The 13,620-nt window shown below is 48.2% G+C and overlaps 1 protein-coding gene across 1 annotated transcript in view; it reads right to left on the reverse strand.

Moving 5' to 3' along the window:
- Positions 1–10,393, reverse strand: part of MYO5C (myosin VC) — a 107,267-nt gene extending 96,874 nt beyond the window's left edge. Inside the window, exon 1 of the mRNA XM_017886111.1 lies at positions 10,205–10,393. Coding sequence (XP_017741600.1) covers positions 10,205–10,231 — 27 coding nt within the window. The 5' untranslated portion in view covers positions 10,232–10,393. The remainder of the gene's footprint in view (positions 1–10,204) is intronic.
- Between the last annotated feature and the right edge of the window lie 3,227 nt (positions 10,394–13,620).

Consider the following 13,620-nt stretch of genomic DNA (forward strand, 5'->3'; position numbering starts at 1 on the left):
GCGCGCGGCGCTCGCGCGCCAGCGCCAGGTCCGGGAGGGCGTGGGCTCGGCAGGCCCAGCACTCCGAGCGGCTGGCCGCAGGCCTGCGGCAGTGAGGGGCTTAGCACCCGGGCCAGCAGCTGCAGAGGGTGCCTCGGCTCCCCCAGCAGTGCCGGCCCGCCAGCGCTGAGCTCGAATGCTCGCAGGGCCTCAGCTGCCTCGCTGCCGGGGAGCGCTCCGGACCTACAGCCCGCCATGCCGGACCCTCCCCTCCGCCCCTCCCCGAAGAGCGCCGCCCCCTGCGCCGCGGCTCCTGATCCCATCAACAGCCCAAGGGCTGAGGAGCGCTGGCGCAGGGCGCGCGACTAGCAGGCAGCTCCGCCTGCAGCGCTGGTGCGGGATCCACGAGGTGAAGCCAGCTGGGCTCCTGGGCCTAGTGGGGACCTGGAGAATCTTTACTTCTAGCTAAGGCATTGTAAATACACCACTCAGCACCCTGTGTCTAGCTAACCTAGTGGGGACTTGGAGAACTTTTCTGTCTAGCACTCTATGTCTAGCTAACGTTGTAAATGCACCAATCAGCACTCTGTGTCTAGCTCAGGGATTGTAAATGCACCAATCAGCACTCTGTCAAAAATGCACCAATCAGCACTCTGTGTCTAGGTCAGGGATTGTAAATGCACCAATCAGCACGCTGTCAAAAATGGACCAATCAGCTCTCTGTAAAATGAACCAATCAGCAGGATGTGGGTTGGGTCAGGTAATAGAACAAAAGCAGGCTGCCGGTGCTAGTAGTGGCAACCTGCTTGGGTCCCCATCCACGCTGTGGAGGCTTTGTTCTTTTTTTTTTTTTTTTTGAGATGGAGTCTCGCTCTGGCTGGAGTGCAGTGGCCGGATCTCAGCTCACTGCAAGCTCCGCCTCCCGGGTTCACGCCATTCTCCTGCCTCAGCCTCCCGAGTAGCTGGGACTACAGGCGCCCGCCACCTCGCCTGGCTAGTTTTTTTGTATTTTTTTTTAGTAGAGACGGGGTTTCACCGTATTAGCCAGGATGGTCTCGATCTCCTGACCTCGTGATCCGCCCGCCTCGGCCTCCCAAAGTGCTGGGATTACAGGAGGCTTTGTTCTTTTGCTCTTTGCAATAAGTCTTGCTGCTGCTCACTCTTTGGGGCTGCACTACCTTTATGAGCTGTAACACTCATAGCAAAGGTCTGCAGCTTCACTCCTGAAGCCAGCAAGACCACGAACCCACCAGGAGGAACAAACAACTCCAGAGGCACTGCCTTTAAGAGCTGTAACACTCACTGCTAAGGTTTGCTGCTTCACTCCTGAAGCCAGCGAGACCACGAACCCACCAGAAGGAAAAAACTCTAAAGACGTCTGAACATCAGAAGGAACAAATTCCAGACACACCATCTTTAAGAACTGTAACACTCACTGTGAGGGTCTGCGGCTTCATTCTTGAAGTCAGTGAGACCAAGAACCCACCGATTGTGAACACAAAATCAAGTTCTGGAACAGCTAAAACTAATGTGTGCTGGGAAACAATTCACAGCAGTAGTTGCCTCTGAGGGTGGGTGGGGCCAGGGAGTGACTCCCAAGGTGTGTGAGGGGGTCTTCTGGGAGCGATGGTAACATTCTGTATCTTGATGGGGCTTGGGTTACATAGGGGCTAAGCACTTTTCAAACCTAAGACAATGCAGACTTAAGATTGGTGCATTTCATTGTGTGTAAATTTTACAAAAAACATGGAACTCTAGTTAATACGCATACTGAAATATGTAGAAGGTGTGTTGATATATGACTTAAAGATGCTTCAAAAAAGTGAGATGAATTGAAGGTCAGATAGAAGAACAGAAAGATGGATAGACATGGGATACAATGAATATGGTAGACTGTCCACACCAGAATCCAGGTGGTAAAACAGGTGTTCACTATAATTTTTTTTTTTTTTTAAGAGACAGGATCTAGTTTTGTGGCCCAGGCTGGAGTGCAGTGACATGATCACAGTTCACTGGAGCCTTGAACTCCTGGGTTCAAGTGATCCTCCTGTCTTAGCCTCCCAAAGTGCTAAGATTATAGGTATAAGCCATCATGCCTGACCTGTAAAGTTCTTTCAACATTGCATTATGCTTAAGATGTTCATATAAAAATGCTGATGGAAATAAAGAATAAGAATAAAACAGCCTGGGCACGGTGGCTCACATCTGTAATCCCAGCAGGTGGGTGGCTGAGGTGGGTGGGTCACGTGAGGTCAGGAGTTGAGGACCAGCTTGGCCAAAATGGTTAAACCCCATCTGTACAAAAAATACAAAAATCAGCTGGGTGTGGTGGTGCGCGCCTGCAATCCCAACTACTCGGGAGGCTGAGGCAGGAGAATTGCTTGAACCCAGGAGGTGGAGGTTGCAGTGAGCTGAGATCGCACCACTGCCCTCCAGTCTGGGAGACAAGAGTGAAACTCCATCTCAAAAGAAAAAAAAAAGTTCACGGTACAAGTACTAGACTAGGACAATGTTGGATGAGGAACGTATCTTATTAATATAAATCGCCTTGCTTAATCAACAAAAAAGTCACTGGATGGATATCAATCGTGACTACCCCTAAATCATTTGAATTGCTTTAATCCTTAACAGCTAGCAAAAAGCAGGAGCTTGCAGAAATGTGACATGGATGTGTAAGTTTTGAGAGAGCGAGAATGGAAGAGCACTTTGGGAGGCCGAGGCGGGTGGATCACCTGAGATCGGGAGATTGAGACTAGCCTGACTAATATGGAGAAACCCCGTCTCTACTAAAAATACAAAAAATTTAGCCAGGTGTGGTGGCAGGTGCCTGTAATCCCACCTACTTGGGAGGCTGAGGCAGGAGAATCGCTTGAACCCAGGAGGCAGAGGTTTCGGTGAGCCAAGATCATGCCATTGCACTCCAGCCTGGGCGACAAGAGTGAAACTCCGTCTCAAAAAAAAAAAAAAAAAAAATGAAGTTGTCCGGCTGGCTAAGCGAAGCAGGCGAAAGTGGTGTTCTGATGGAGCTGGAGCGGAGGGCCCTGGGGACAATCCAAGGAAGCCTGGGCTCTGAGAAGTAATGTGCAAGTCACTAGGCCAGTCAATCCTTTTGTTTGACAGAGCCCCTACCTGAAGCCCAGAGAGAGCAATAACTCACCAAACAGCACACAGTCTCAAAGGACCAGGACTCCAGCGGAGCTAGGGCCTGTGACTCCTAGTTTGAACTCCTGGTTAATTAAACGAATCTGGCCCTGAAAGTAATCCTGAACTCTGAACTGCAACCATCTACTTGAGAGTCCATGTGCTCTCCTAACTATAGTTTAGGATTGGTTTCAGCTAAAAATGGTATTAAATGGCAGGTAAGATTAGGACATACGTAACCACTGGCGGCTTCTCTTCTGAAGACCAGTGACTCCTCAGCCCAGTACCCCAGGCTGCCCACACCCTGCGATCCTGGTGCCTCTGCTGGCATTGAGTGCCCTTGCAGCTGAAACCCAGCCTGGTAAGTAAACACGGTGAGTTTACTCAGCTCCAGGTAAGTTCCACCCATTCATTCCCATCCCCTCCTCCCTCACATTCCTCTACCCACAAAGCAATGCTTCAAACTGGAGGAAGAGCTAACTTTACAGCATTCATCCAAATAGACACAGTCCACAGTCCATGCAAACAATGTAACCAGCTGTCAACTGACCTCCAGAATATGGGGCCTTCCCATGAGGCAGGAGCCTGTGGACTGGGATGGAACGGCTTGCCAAGCCCGTCAGCCGAGCCAAGAAAGAGAGGGCCACCTCCCACCTTCCCCGAGTGCCCTCCCATGCTAAGGCTCCAAGCTGAGGCAGAGGCTTGGGACCACTGAACCTTATGAGCTCAAGATCATGTCAGCCACCCCCCCAGGGCACACAGCATCTTCTCACGCCGCCCGCTTTTCTGAGGGATCTTCTGGCATCAGCCACAGAAATGACTTGAAGACGTCTATGGAAGATGGGACAAGATGGGACAACATGAGTTTCCCTCCTAGAACCGCTTTCTGGACTGGGAGTGTCCACACTCCAGGTCAGCCAGGCCAGATTGTCACACCATGCCCCTCTCTTCCTCCTCCTCTTCACTCACTCCTCACAGGCCCCTTCCCTGGTTCCCCTGCCCCTCCCACTCCCCCCATGTCCGTGTCTCCCAAGGTCCTTCCAGCCTCTTCTCATGATAGGCTGTTTCTGGAGAGTTCCACCCAATTCCAGAGCTTCTGCAACTGCCTGGCACCGATGCATCTGAGATCTCCCACCCAGATCGTGCACTGGAGCTCTATACCACATTTCCAGTTGCCTCCAAGATGTCAGCCCCTAAATGTCCTCGTAGACTCATAAATTCCAAACTCCAGTGATGCGGACGCTCCTCCTTCCTAGCTCTCTTGCCCCCATGTCAGAAGCCTGGGACAGTGCTGGATGCCCCCCGTGTCTCCACCCCAACAGCCCAACAGTTACCAGGTGCTGGAAAAGAGTGCCTTTTAAATGCTCTCTCCTGTTCGCCTCTGCCCACCAGCCCCCTTGCCATGGCCATAAGTCAGCCCCAACCCTACCCCACCAATTTTCTCTTGACTGGTGCAGCAGCCCCCAGGGGCTTCCTCAGCCAGGCTGAGCACCAGGTTTCTTTGAACAGACAGACTCTCTCAACTGTACTTGATTAGAATTCCTGTGGGTGGGGTCCGGCAAGAGAAAAGCTTTGAAAATCAACCCCCCATGGGTTTTGAGGAAGAGCCAGGCCTGGACAACCAGCATTTTGGCTGATTTTCCTACTCAGGCCTCACCCTCTTTTCAATCCACCCTCTGCCTGTGGCCACCCAAAACCACTAGCACTTTCTGGAACATGGCAGGCCTTCTTTGGCTTTCTGCTGTGTACTTCTGTTCCTTCCACCCTGGCCCCACCCATCCTCTCCCCATCCATGAGCAAACAGCTCTGAATAGTGTGGAGTAGCTGGACACAGTCCTCACCCAAGCACTCTCCTTGCCGCTTGCCGTCTAGCAGAGCTGATGCTTTCCCTTGAGCGCTCTCTGCCCCGCCCCCAAGTATCTGGGCTGCCTCCCATCTCCCCCGCTGGCATTTGAACTTCAAGAGCCTAGTCTTTGTGCTAGGAATCCAATGCAATGACTTCCCATAGCCAGCACTCCATAAACAACTTTTGAACAAAAATTCAAATTCCCAGTGGTTCAGTTCCACCAGTTAAAGACTAAACTTAGGATTTCAGTCTTTTCATCCCTTTTTTTCTCTTTGAACTACCCATACATAATACAATGGATACATTTAATTTTCCAGAGTTGTTAATGATATATAAAAGCCTAAAAACTATTTAGAATTAGCCAAAGTAAAAAAAAAAAAAAAAAATCATTACACTGAACTTTGACCTCATTTTAGACAGGGGCCCTGGACTGCTAGTCAAGACACTTCTTTTGACCTTGCACATCTGAGTTTCAGCAGAACTTCGAAGATATTTGTGAGTTCCTCTTGCACAAGTGGAAGAAACAGATGGTGGAATAACTGTAGGGAATCTGTCACTGAACAGTCATCACCTGAGTTCTAATTAATGAGCAAAGAGCAACCTTTAGAAAAGCGAAAAGGTCTCCAGAGGCATGCCACAGGGCTCTACTGCCTCCCCTTTCATTCAACACTTTCACCAGTATCGTAGATGAAAAACAAAACACATGTATCAAATCAGCAGATGAAATAGCTAAAGATCAGCAGATGATTAGCTAAAGATGATCAAGATTCAAAAGGTTCTTACAAGCTTCAGAAACGCTGGGCACTAAATAAAATGGAAAATTTTATAGGGATAAATGTAAAGTCTGTATTTAGGTAAAAAAAAATCAACTGTATTATGATAGCATCAGTATCCAAGTAACCTTTATTAAGCATTATGTGTCAGATGTTGTGCTAAGGATTTTACACACATTAATCTTCATAGTGACCTCCTCAGCTGGTAAGCACAATTCAGTCCATTATACTGGTGTGGAAACTCGGGTTAAGTAACTTGCCCGGTATCACTCAGTTAGTAAGGGGCAGGACCAGGACTTTATTTGACCCACCAGGGGCAGAGCATGTACCAGCTCTGCTTAAAGTACTAACATAACGCCAGGATGCACTGAGGGATGCTCACAAGAAGTTGCACCGTACTCATGGCTGAGTAGACCAAGGCTAGAGAATAGTGCCACTAAAATGGGCATCAAGGTGTGAAAATTCACCCAGAAGAAGGTGGCCTGGATGCTGAGGGAATGATGCTGTCAGAGAAAAGGTTGGTGGCACTGTCACTCCCCTCAAGTCCTCCGTCCTACCCATCCTTCCTTCTCAGCAGCTGCCAAGTTCTCTGGGCTGTCTTCCTTCTCTGTCAGTATCTCTGTGCCTTCAACTCTTGCCACTGCAGCCTTGGGCCCTCACTCCTTTCCAAGGTTAACCCGTGCCTGGTGCCTTTCTTACATCTTCAGACCGCAGTCCTCTGCCAGTTTCCTCCCTTTAGCGGGTCATGTCAGGGTCTGCCTTTCCCCTTCACAGTTCTACCTAAACAGAAACGATGCTGGGGACCAAACTTAGTGGCCAAACCTAACGACCCATCCCCAGCCTTCATCCTTGTTGACTTCTCTGCAGCTACTAGAAAAAAAGACCGTCCAATCTTTAGGCAGTGATATATGTGGTCTTTTTCCTTTGTTTGCATATTTTATGTTTATCCTCATACAGTATATATAATTGTGCCCCATTTTTCACATAACCATGTTTTCATGTTAGGAACTCTTCAGAAATAGTACTTTTAATGGCTTCGTGCTGTTTTATCATGTGAGTCTTCCACAATTTACTCAACTTTCCCCCTCTCGCTGGACACTGGAGTTGGTTCCAATTTAGTTATTATAAGGAATAATATAAAAAAGCAGATGTCAGGAGAGGTAGCTAGAAAGTGGATGAACTTCCCACAAGCCCACTGTGTTTGGGGAAAAGGTCAGATCCCTTGAAGAAGAGGAAGATAATAAAGGCGGTTGAACCAAGGTGGTGGTGGTGAGAGACACTAAGAACACAGGTTTTCACCTCTGGCTCCATCACTTGTATGTTACCTTAGCAACTTACTTGACTCAAGCCATTTCTAAAAGTGTGAGATCATCTAACACATAGAGTTGTTTATTCAGATTAAACGAGAGAGGGCACATGAAACTCTGAGGATGGCATCTAGTACATAGAAATAAAAATAACCATCATCCATATCATCGTCTCCATGGTCCTAGCTATTTCTGTAAGCAGAAACGTTCAGTCATGCACACAGGTGCACAACAAACACGAAGCCCCCACTGTCCCCTGCTCACTGAAAGTTCTTGGTCAATGGGGGAGACAGAGGGTTCACGAACTGTTAACAGGCAATATGGAAGGCACCGTGTGGAGGGGCTGGCTGCAGAGGCTTTCTCAGAAGAGGTTCTGCACAAATTGAAGGTGGAAGGTGCAGGTGCTGTGGGCAAAGGTGACAGACAGAGCCTCAGACAGGTGGAGTTCCGTGCACCAAGGCACGCAGTGGTGACGTGCTAGCAAGGCATTGAGGGAGTGGCAAGGAGTTTGGCAGAGCGTGAGTCCAGGTGAAGGCAGGGAGACAGGCAGGACCTCGTGGCTGGTCAGTGAGTCTGAATGCAATGGGAGCCTCTAGAGGTAGTCGAGCAGAGAATGCCAGACCAGCTCTTAGAGAGATTTCAAATAGGGGAACTGCTGCTCTGAACATTTCTAAGACATGGCACCTGTAGCTTTTGAAAAGAGATGGATGATTTTACACCTCACCTGGCAGCGATTGCTGCCCTCACCAAGACTTCTCCTGGAGTTCCCTCTTCCCTGTTCCCACAGGGTGCCTCCCAGCTCCCCTGTGTGCTCCTCCTCTGGTTGGCTCCATCTCAGCCCTTCTGCTTCCTCTCACTCCTTGCACAGATGCATTTCCCGCTGGTCTGTCCCTGGCCCTCTTCTCTGTCTGCCTTCTCCCACCGTGGTGCGACCCTCAGTGTCTTGTTGGCTTCAGTGACCACCTCTGGGCAGAAGACCCTTGGCAGGGCCCATCCCCTCCCTCTGACACCTCCCACTCTGCAAGGCACCTTCCCTTGGAAGCCCCCTCACCCCTTCAACTCCTGCAAATACAGAACTTGCCTGATGACTTTCCTAAGAAATATTTCCTCCTCAGGCCACATCCTTAATTCACTCAAGAGCACCACCCTGCTCTCTCTCATACACACTCTAACCTCAAATGTCATCCTTGGCTGGTCCCTCAAACCCCCACCCCACTCCCCAGTCCAGCCTCTCAGTCTCACCTGCCTCCACCCTCCATGGCCAACACTGCAGCTCTAATTATCTTCCAACAGCTGGAATGACCTCAGAATTCAGCTACCTGACCCCAGCCCCTTTCCTCCACAGCCCAAGGGCGCTGCTGGCATACATAACAAATCTAACAGTCCTAACATACCACCCTTGATCCTGCCAGCCCCCACTCAAAACCCGCACTGGGGAATAAAGCCCTGACCTCGTTCTCTGGCTGCCATGGCCCTCCCCTTCCCACCTGCAGAACAGACAAAATGGGGACTAACTGCCTACCAGGAAGGGAGGTGGCAGCCTAGGAACACAGGTGTCCACCTGGACACAAGGTCGGTGGGGATGGCCATCGGGTTGCGTCAGTCTCTGGGATTCTCAGATTCTCATTCCCTCCAAGCTTGTACCTTTAAACTCCTTCCTGTCAGTTTTCCTACATTGTGCCTGGTACTTACTAGACATTCAATAAATATTTGAGGTTTGAGGCACCTGAGGATAGGGGCACTTGCACCTGTGTGCTTCTGCTTCTGGAAATACTCTCACCTCAAACAGGTTCCGCAGCAGCATTTTTCTGTGTCCTCCAAAGTATAGTCTAAGACTAGTCCAAGACTTCTTCCACTTCCAGTAAACTGAAGACTGAAGAAGCGCTGTTGGCTATCTGAGGGCTCACACTCTCACTGGTGAAAATATTCTAGAACAAAACTAGGGCAATTCAAACACTGTCCATTTAGAACTCCAGTTAATGGAGATGCAACAGAGGAGAAACTACAGTTTGGTTGCTTTGTGTCCAGACTGTTACTAAGTAATCAAAGTAGAAGAAAAACGTTTGCTTAAACCATTGAAACAGGATTATTTTCATGACTATCTTTTCTATCTACAGCAAAAGCGTCTTTCAAAGTAGAAAGCTAGAGCACATGTCCGGGGAAATGGATGGATTCTAGTCCCACTCGTCTGAATACTGAGGTCTCTGGATTTCCCCACTGGTATATAGGAGGATCAGGCTTTATGGCTATTCAAACGGATTTTTTTTTTTTTTCAAAAGTGCTAACACTGTCACACTCTTTATCCAAATAATTACCCAAACCCATCTCAGAGGGCTTGGAAGCCCATCTCAGAGGGAACGCTGCCCTTCCGAGGTAAGAGGTGGAGCCCCAGCCAGCAGAAAGGAAGTTTGTGAGGAATGCTCTAGTGTTTCCCAGAGTCAGGGTATACGAAAGGCGCTTTACAAACTGTAGTATTTGTACTGTTGCGAACAGTACAGATGTTAGGCAAAGAGCCTACGACTGCACCTCGTGGCCCCTGGGCTCCCCAAGCGCTTGGTGCCACTGCAGTGCCCTCAAGCCTGTGACCCAGGCTGCTTCAGCTTTAGGCATGTGATGAGCCTACATGCACGTTCACGCACTTGGAAGGCACAGAATTCTAGAAAGCAGCCCGAACACTGCGGCCATAAGCTTCTGTGCCAACTCGTTCAAGGGGGTGCCAGGAGACTCGCTGGCGTCTCAGCTTCTACGTCTGCATGGGCAACTCTGATTCCACCCGTGGTGTGGGAGGAAGGGGCCGAGGCGCTCCAGTCCCGGGAGATGGGGACCCACGCGCGACCCCTGGTCACTGGGGATTCTAGGCCCCGAGGCCGGAGCAGCGGAGGCGGCCCCTCCCACAGGGTCTTCCCACCCGCAGGGCACCCAGGCGGGGCGGAGCCAGGAGGGGGCTAGCCCACGGGCAGAGACGGAGTACGTCGGGGCCCTGGAGGGGCGACGCTCGCTCGTGCCCCCGGTCCCCGCGGCCCCTCCGCGGCCCCCAGCGAGCGCCCGCCCGCCCTGCCGTGTCAGGTGCGCAGGTGTGGCCCGGGCGCCAGGTCGAGTCAGCGTTAGCAGGGCCGGCTCCCCCACAGCGCTCCCGGGAGCCCAGCGGACCCTCCTACCTGTGTGTACAGCTCGGCCACCGCCATGGGCAGCAGGAGCCGGGGCCGGGCCGGGGCTGCAGCACGTGCGACGCTTGGAGGCTGGGCCTGCGGCGCAGAGGCCGGGCGCAGGAGAGACGGGCACGGAAATCACCGCCGGGCCATCTTGCCCAAAGTTTTCCAATGGCCTCCTGCTCCCGTTCCCGAGTTGGCGGCGAGGGGAGGCGGCAGCGGCGGGATTGGTCCCTCCAAGCCCGGCCCGGCTAGTCCGCGCTGCCATTGGCCGGGGCCCGGCGGCTGCACCTGGCGGGAGCGCGGGTGGAGAAGGCTGGGGCTCGGGGCGCGCTGCCAGGCAGGAACAGATGCATCCGGAGGCTGCCCAGCCCGAGTGTTAGCTCCTCAAAGAGCAGAGGATAAATGGAAGACCCAAGGGAATCAACGAACTGAACACAAAGAAAACTGTTAAGAGAGTCCAGCAAGGTCATCGTATTAAAAATCCAGTACAAAAATAAGTAATGGTCCTTTATATGAGCATTGGCTATGCAATACAAGATATTTATGGCCGGGCGCGGTGGCTCACTCCTGTAATCCCAGCATTTTGGGAGGCCGAGGCGGGCGGATCACAAGGTCAGGAGATCGAGACCATCCTGTGAATGGTGAAACTCCATCTCTACTAAAAATACAAAAAATTAGCCCGGTGTGGTGGCGGGCGCCTGCAGTCCCAGCTACTCAGGAGGCTGAGGTAGGAGAATGGCGTGAACCCGGAAGGCGGAGCTTGCAGTGAGCCGAGATCGCACCACTGCACTCCAGCCTGGGCGACAGAGCGAGACTCCGTCTCAAATAAAGATATTTACAATATCAGTAAAAGTATAAAGCATCCAGAGATTACACTCGCAAAAATGCCCTTGGCCTTTGTGGGAAAATGTTTAAAATTCTCTTAAATATCTTAAAAGGAGGCCCGAGTAAACGGGAGACATGCCATTTTCCTGGCTGGGAATATTTAATATGGTCAAGGTGTCAGTTCTACCCAAATCAATATATATGCCTAATATATTGGGATCAGAATCCTAACAGAACTTTTGGAGAATTGTACAGTGATTCTATATTTCATTATAGAATAAAAGCCCTGTATAACTAAGACAACTCTCAAAGAAGAGAGATGTGTCCTGCCATATATTTAGTGACATAACAAAGCAGTAGTCATTAAAATAGTGTGACACTTGCATGAGAACGGATACATGAGTAATGGAACATGCTGGAGCCCCCCAACAGGGCCCTACATTATATGGTAGGCTTAAGGACCAGATAGTGAAAGAAAAGAATATTTATTAGGTGGGCCTGTTGTATGGATAAACAATAAAAGCAGATCCGTGGCAAACACTGCGTCCAAAAATAAGCTCCAGATGGATTCACGAATAAAACTTAAAAACAGGAAATTATTAGGAATAAAAGAGAGATAATATCTTTAAAATGTTGGGTTATAGTAGTTTCCATATATAAGAATTGTTACTTCGTTAAAGAAAAGAAATCCAATTTTTTAAATTGACAAAAATTAATAGGCAATTCACAGATGGGGACACTTAAATGGCTTGTTAGCATATAAGGAGATGTCAGCTTTAGCAGTAATCAGATAAATACAAATGCAAACAATGAGATCTTGCTTTATACCCATCATATTGGCAAAAACATTTAGGTTAGACAATATCAGATACTGCCTAGGATGCGAGAAAATAAAACTTGTTTTGCTCACATAACTGGTGGGGATTATATTGCCAGCCTAGAGAGCAATTTGAGAATACTTATGAAAATAAATGTAGGCAGAAAAATTCTCACATAGTCACCCAAAGAGACAGTTAAGTAGATGTTCATCACAACATAGCTATATATCAAAGAGTTGGAAGCATCTAAATATCAATAGGGGAATAAATAAAATAGTATATACATGGCAGACAGCAGAGAAAAATAAAAAAAGAAATAGTATATACATGTAAAACTCTACAGCTGCCAGTAGGAATAGACACGATCTACTTGACTCAGAAATAAAAAACAATGTTGAATAGATGTCTAACCCAAGTCTTTAATATTTAAAATCTCACAAGAACTGCAATACTGAATATTGTTCATGGGTACAACTATGTGTGAATAGAAGTGTGGAGGATAAATCACAAAGTCATTCATTAAATATGCAAGAGTGGATACCTATGAGGGAGAGAAATGGAATTGGAAATTTCAAAAAGGAGATAAAAAAATATAAAGAGGGACCTGGCATGGATCAATAATGATAAATGCCACAAAGAGAGGATTATGGTAAATTTAATTTTGCATTTGTTTATATACAAAATTATTTATATTATTGCCCCCAAATAATTATATTTTATATAAAGAAAAAGAAAAGCTATAAGGTCAGTGGTGACAGCTGCCTGATTGCTCAGAGTTAAAAAGAGAATCTAGCTGCTTTTATTATTTAAAGAAAACTTATATTGAAGAATAAAATTATATACAGAAAAGGGTACAAATAATAATTGTACAGCTCAATATATTCTTTTTTGTTTTTTGTTTTTTGTTTTTTTGAGATGGAATCTCGCTCTGTTGCCCAGGCTGCAGTGCAATGGCATGATCTCAGCTCACTGCAACCTCCACCTCCCGGGTTCAAACGATTCTCCTGCACCAGCCTCCTGAGTAGCTGGGATTACAGGTACGCACCACTACACCCAGCTAAGTTTTTGTATTTTTAGTAGAGACAGGGTTTCACCATGTTGGCCAGGATGGTCTTGATCTCCTGACCTCGTGATCCACCTGCCTCGGCCTCCCAGAGTGCTGCGTGCCTGGTCTAATATATTCTTATTCACGGAACACATCAACACACCAAAGTAACCACCACCCAGATCCAGACCACCATGCCTGGCTAATTTTTTGTATTTTTTTAGTAGAGACGGGGTTTTACTGTATTATCCAGGATGGTCTCGATCTCCTGACCTTGTGATTGCCCGCCTTGGCCTCCCAAAGTGCTGGGATTACAGGTGTGAGCCACTGTGCCTGTTTTTTGTTGTTGTTGTTTGTTTTTGTTTTTCTTAAATCCAGTCTGATAATCTCTGCCTTTTTATTGGGGTGTGTAATCCATTCACATTTAATGTAGTCTTTGATATGGTTGGATTTATGTCTGCCATTTGTAGTTTTCTATATGGCACATGTATTTTTCTCCCTCTATTTCCCCTTTCTTGAATTTTTTGGTGATAGTTTTTATTAAGTGCATAATTTAAATTTCCTCCCTAAAAGAACTCTATTTCTTAATTTTTCAGTGATTCTTTAGGGATTAAGTAACATTCCATGGTATTAATTAATGGATATTTGGGTTGTTTCCACCTTTTGGCTATTATCAGTAATGTTGCTATAAACATTTATGTACCAGGTTTTGTATGGACATATATGTCTTCATT

This window comes from Rhinopithecus bieti, unplaced genomic scaffold (genome assembly GCF_001698545.2).
Source record: "Rhinopithecus bieti isolate Rb0 unplaced genomic scaffold, ASM169854v2 scaffold_14454, whole genome shotgun sequence".
Lineage (NCBI taxonomy): Eukaryota > Metazoa > Chordata > Mammalia > Primates > Cercopithecidae > Rhinopithecus > Rhinopithecus bieti.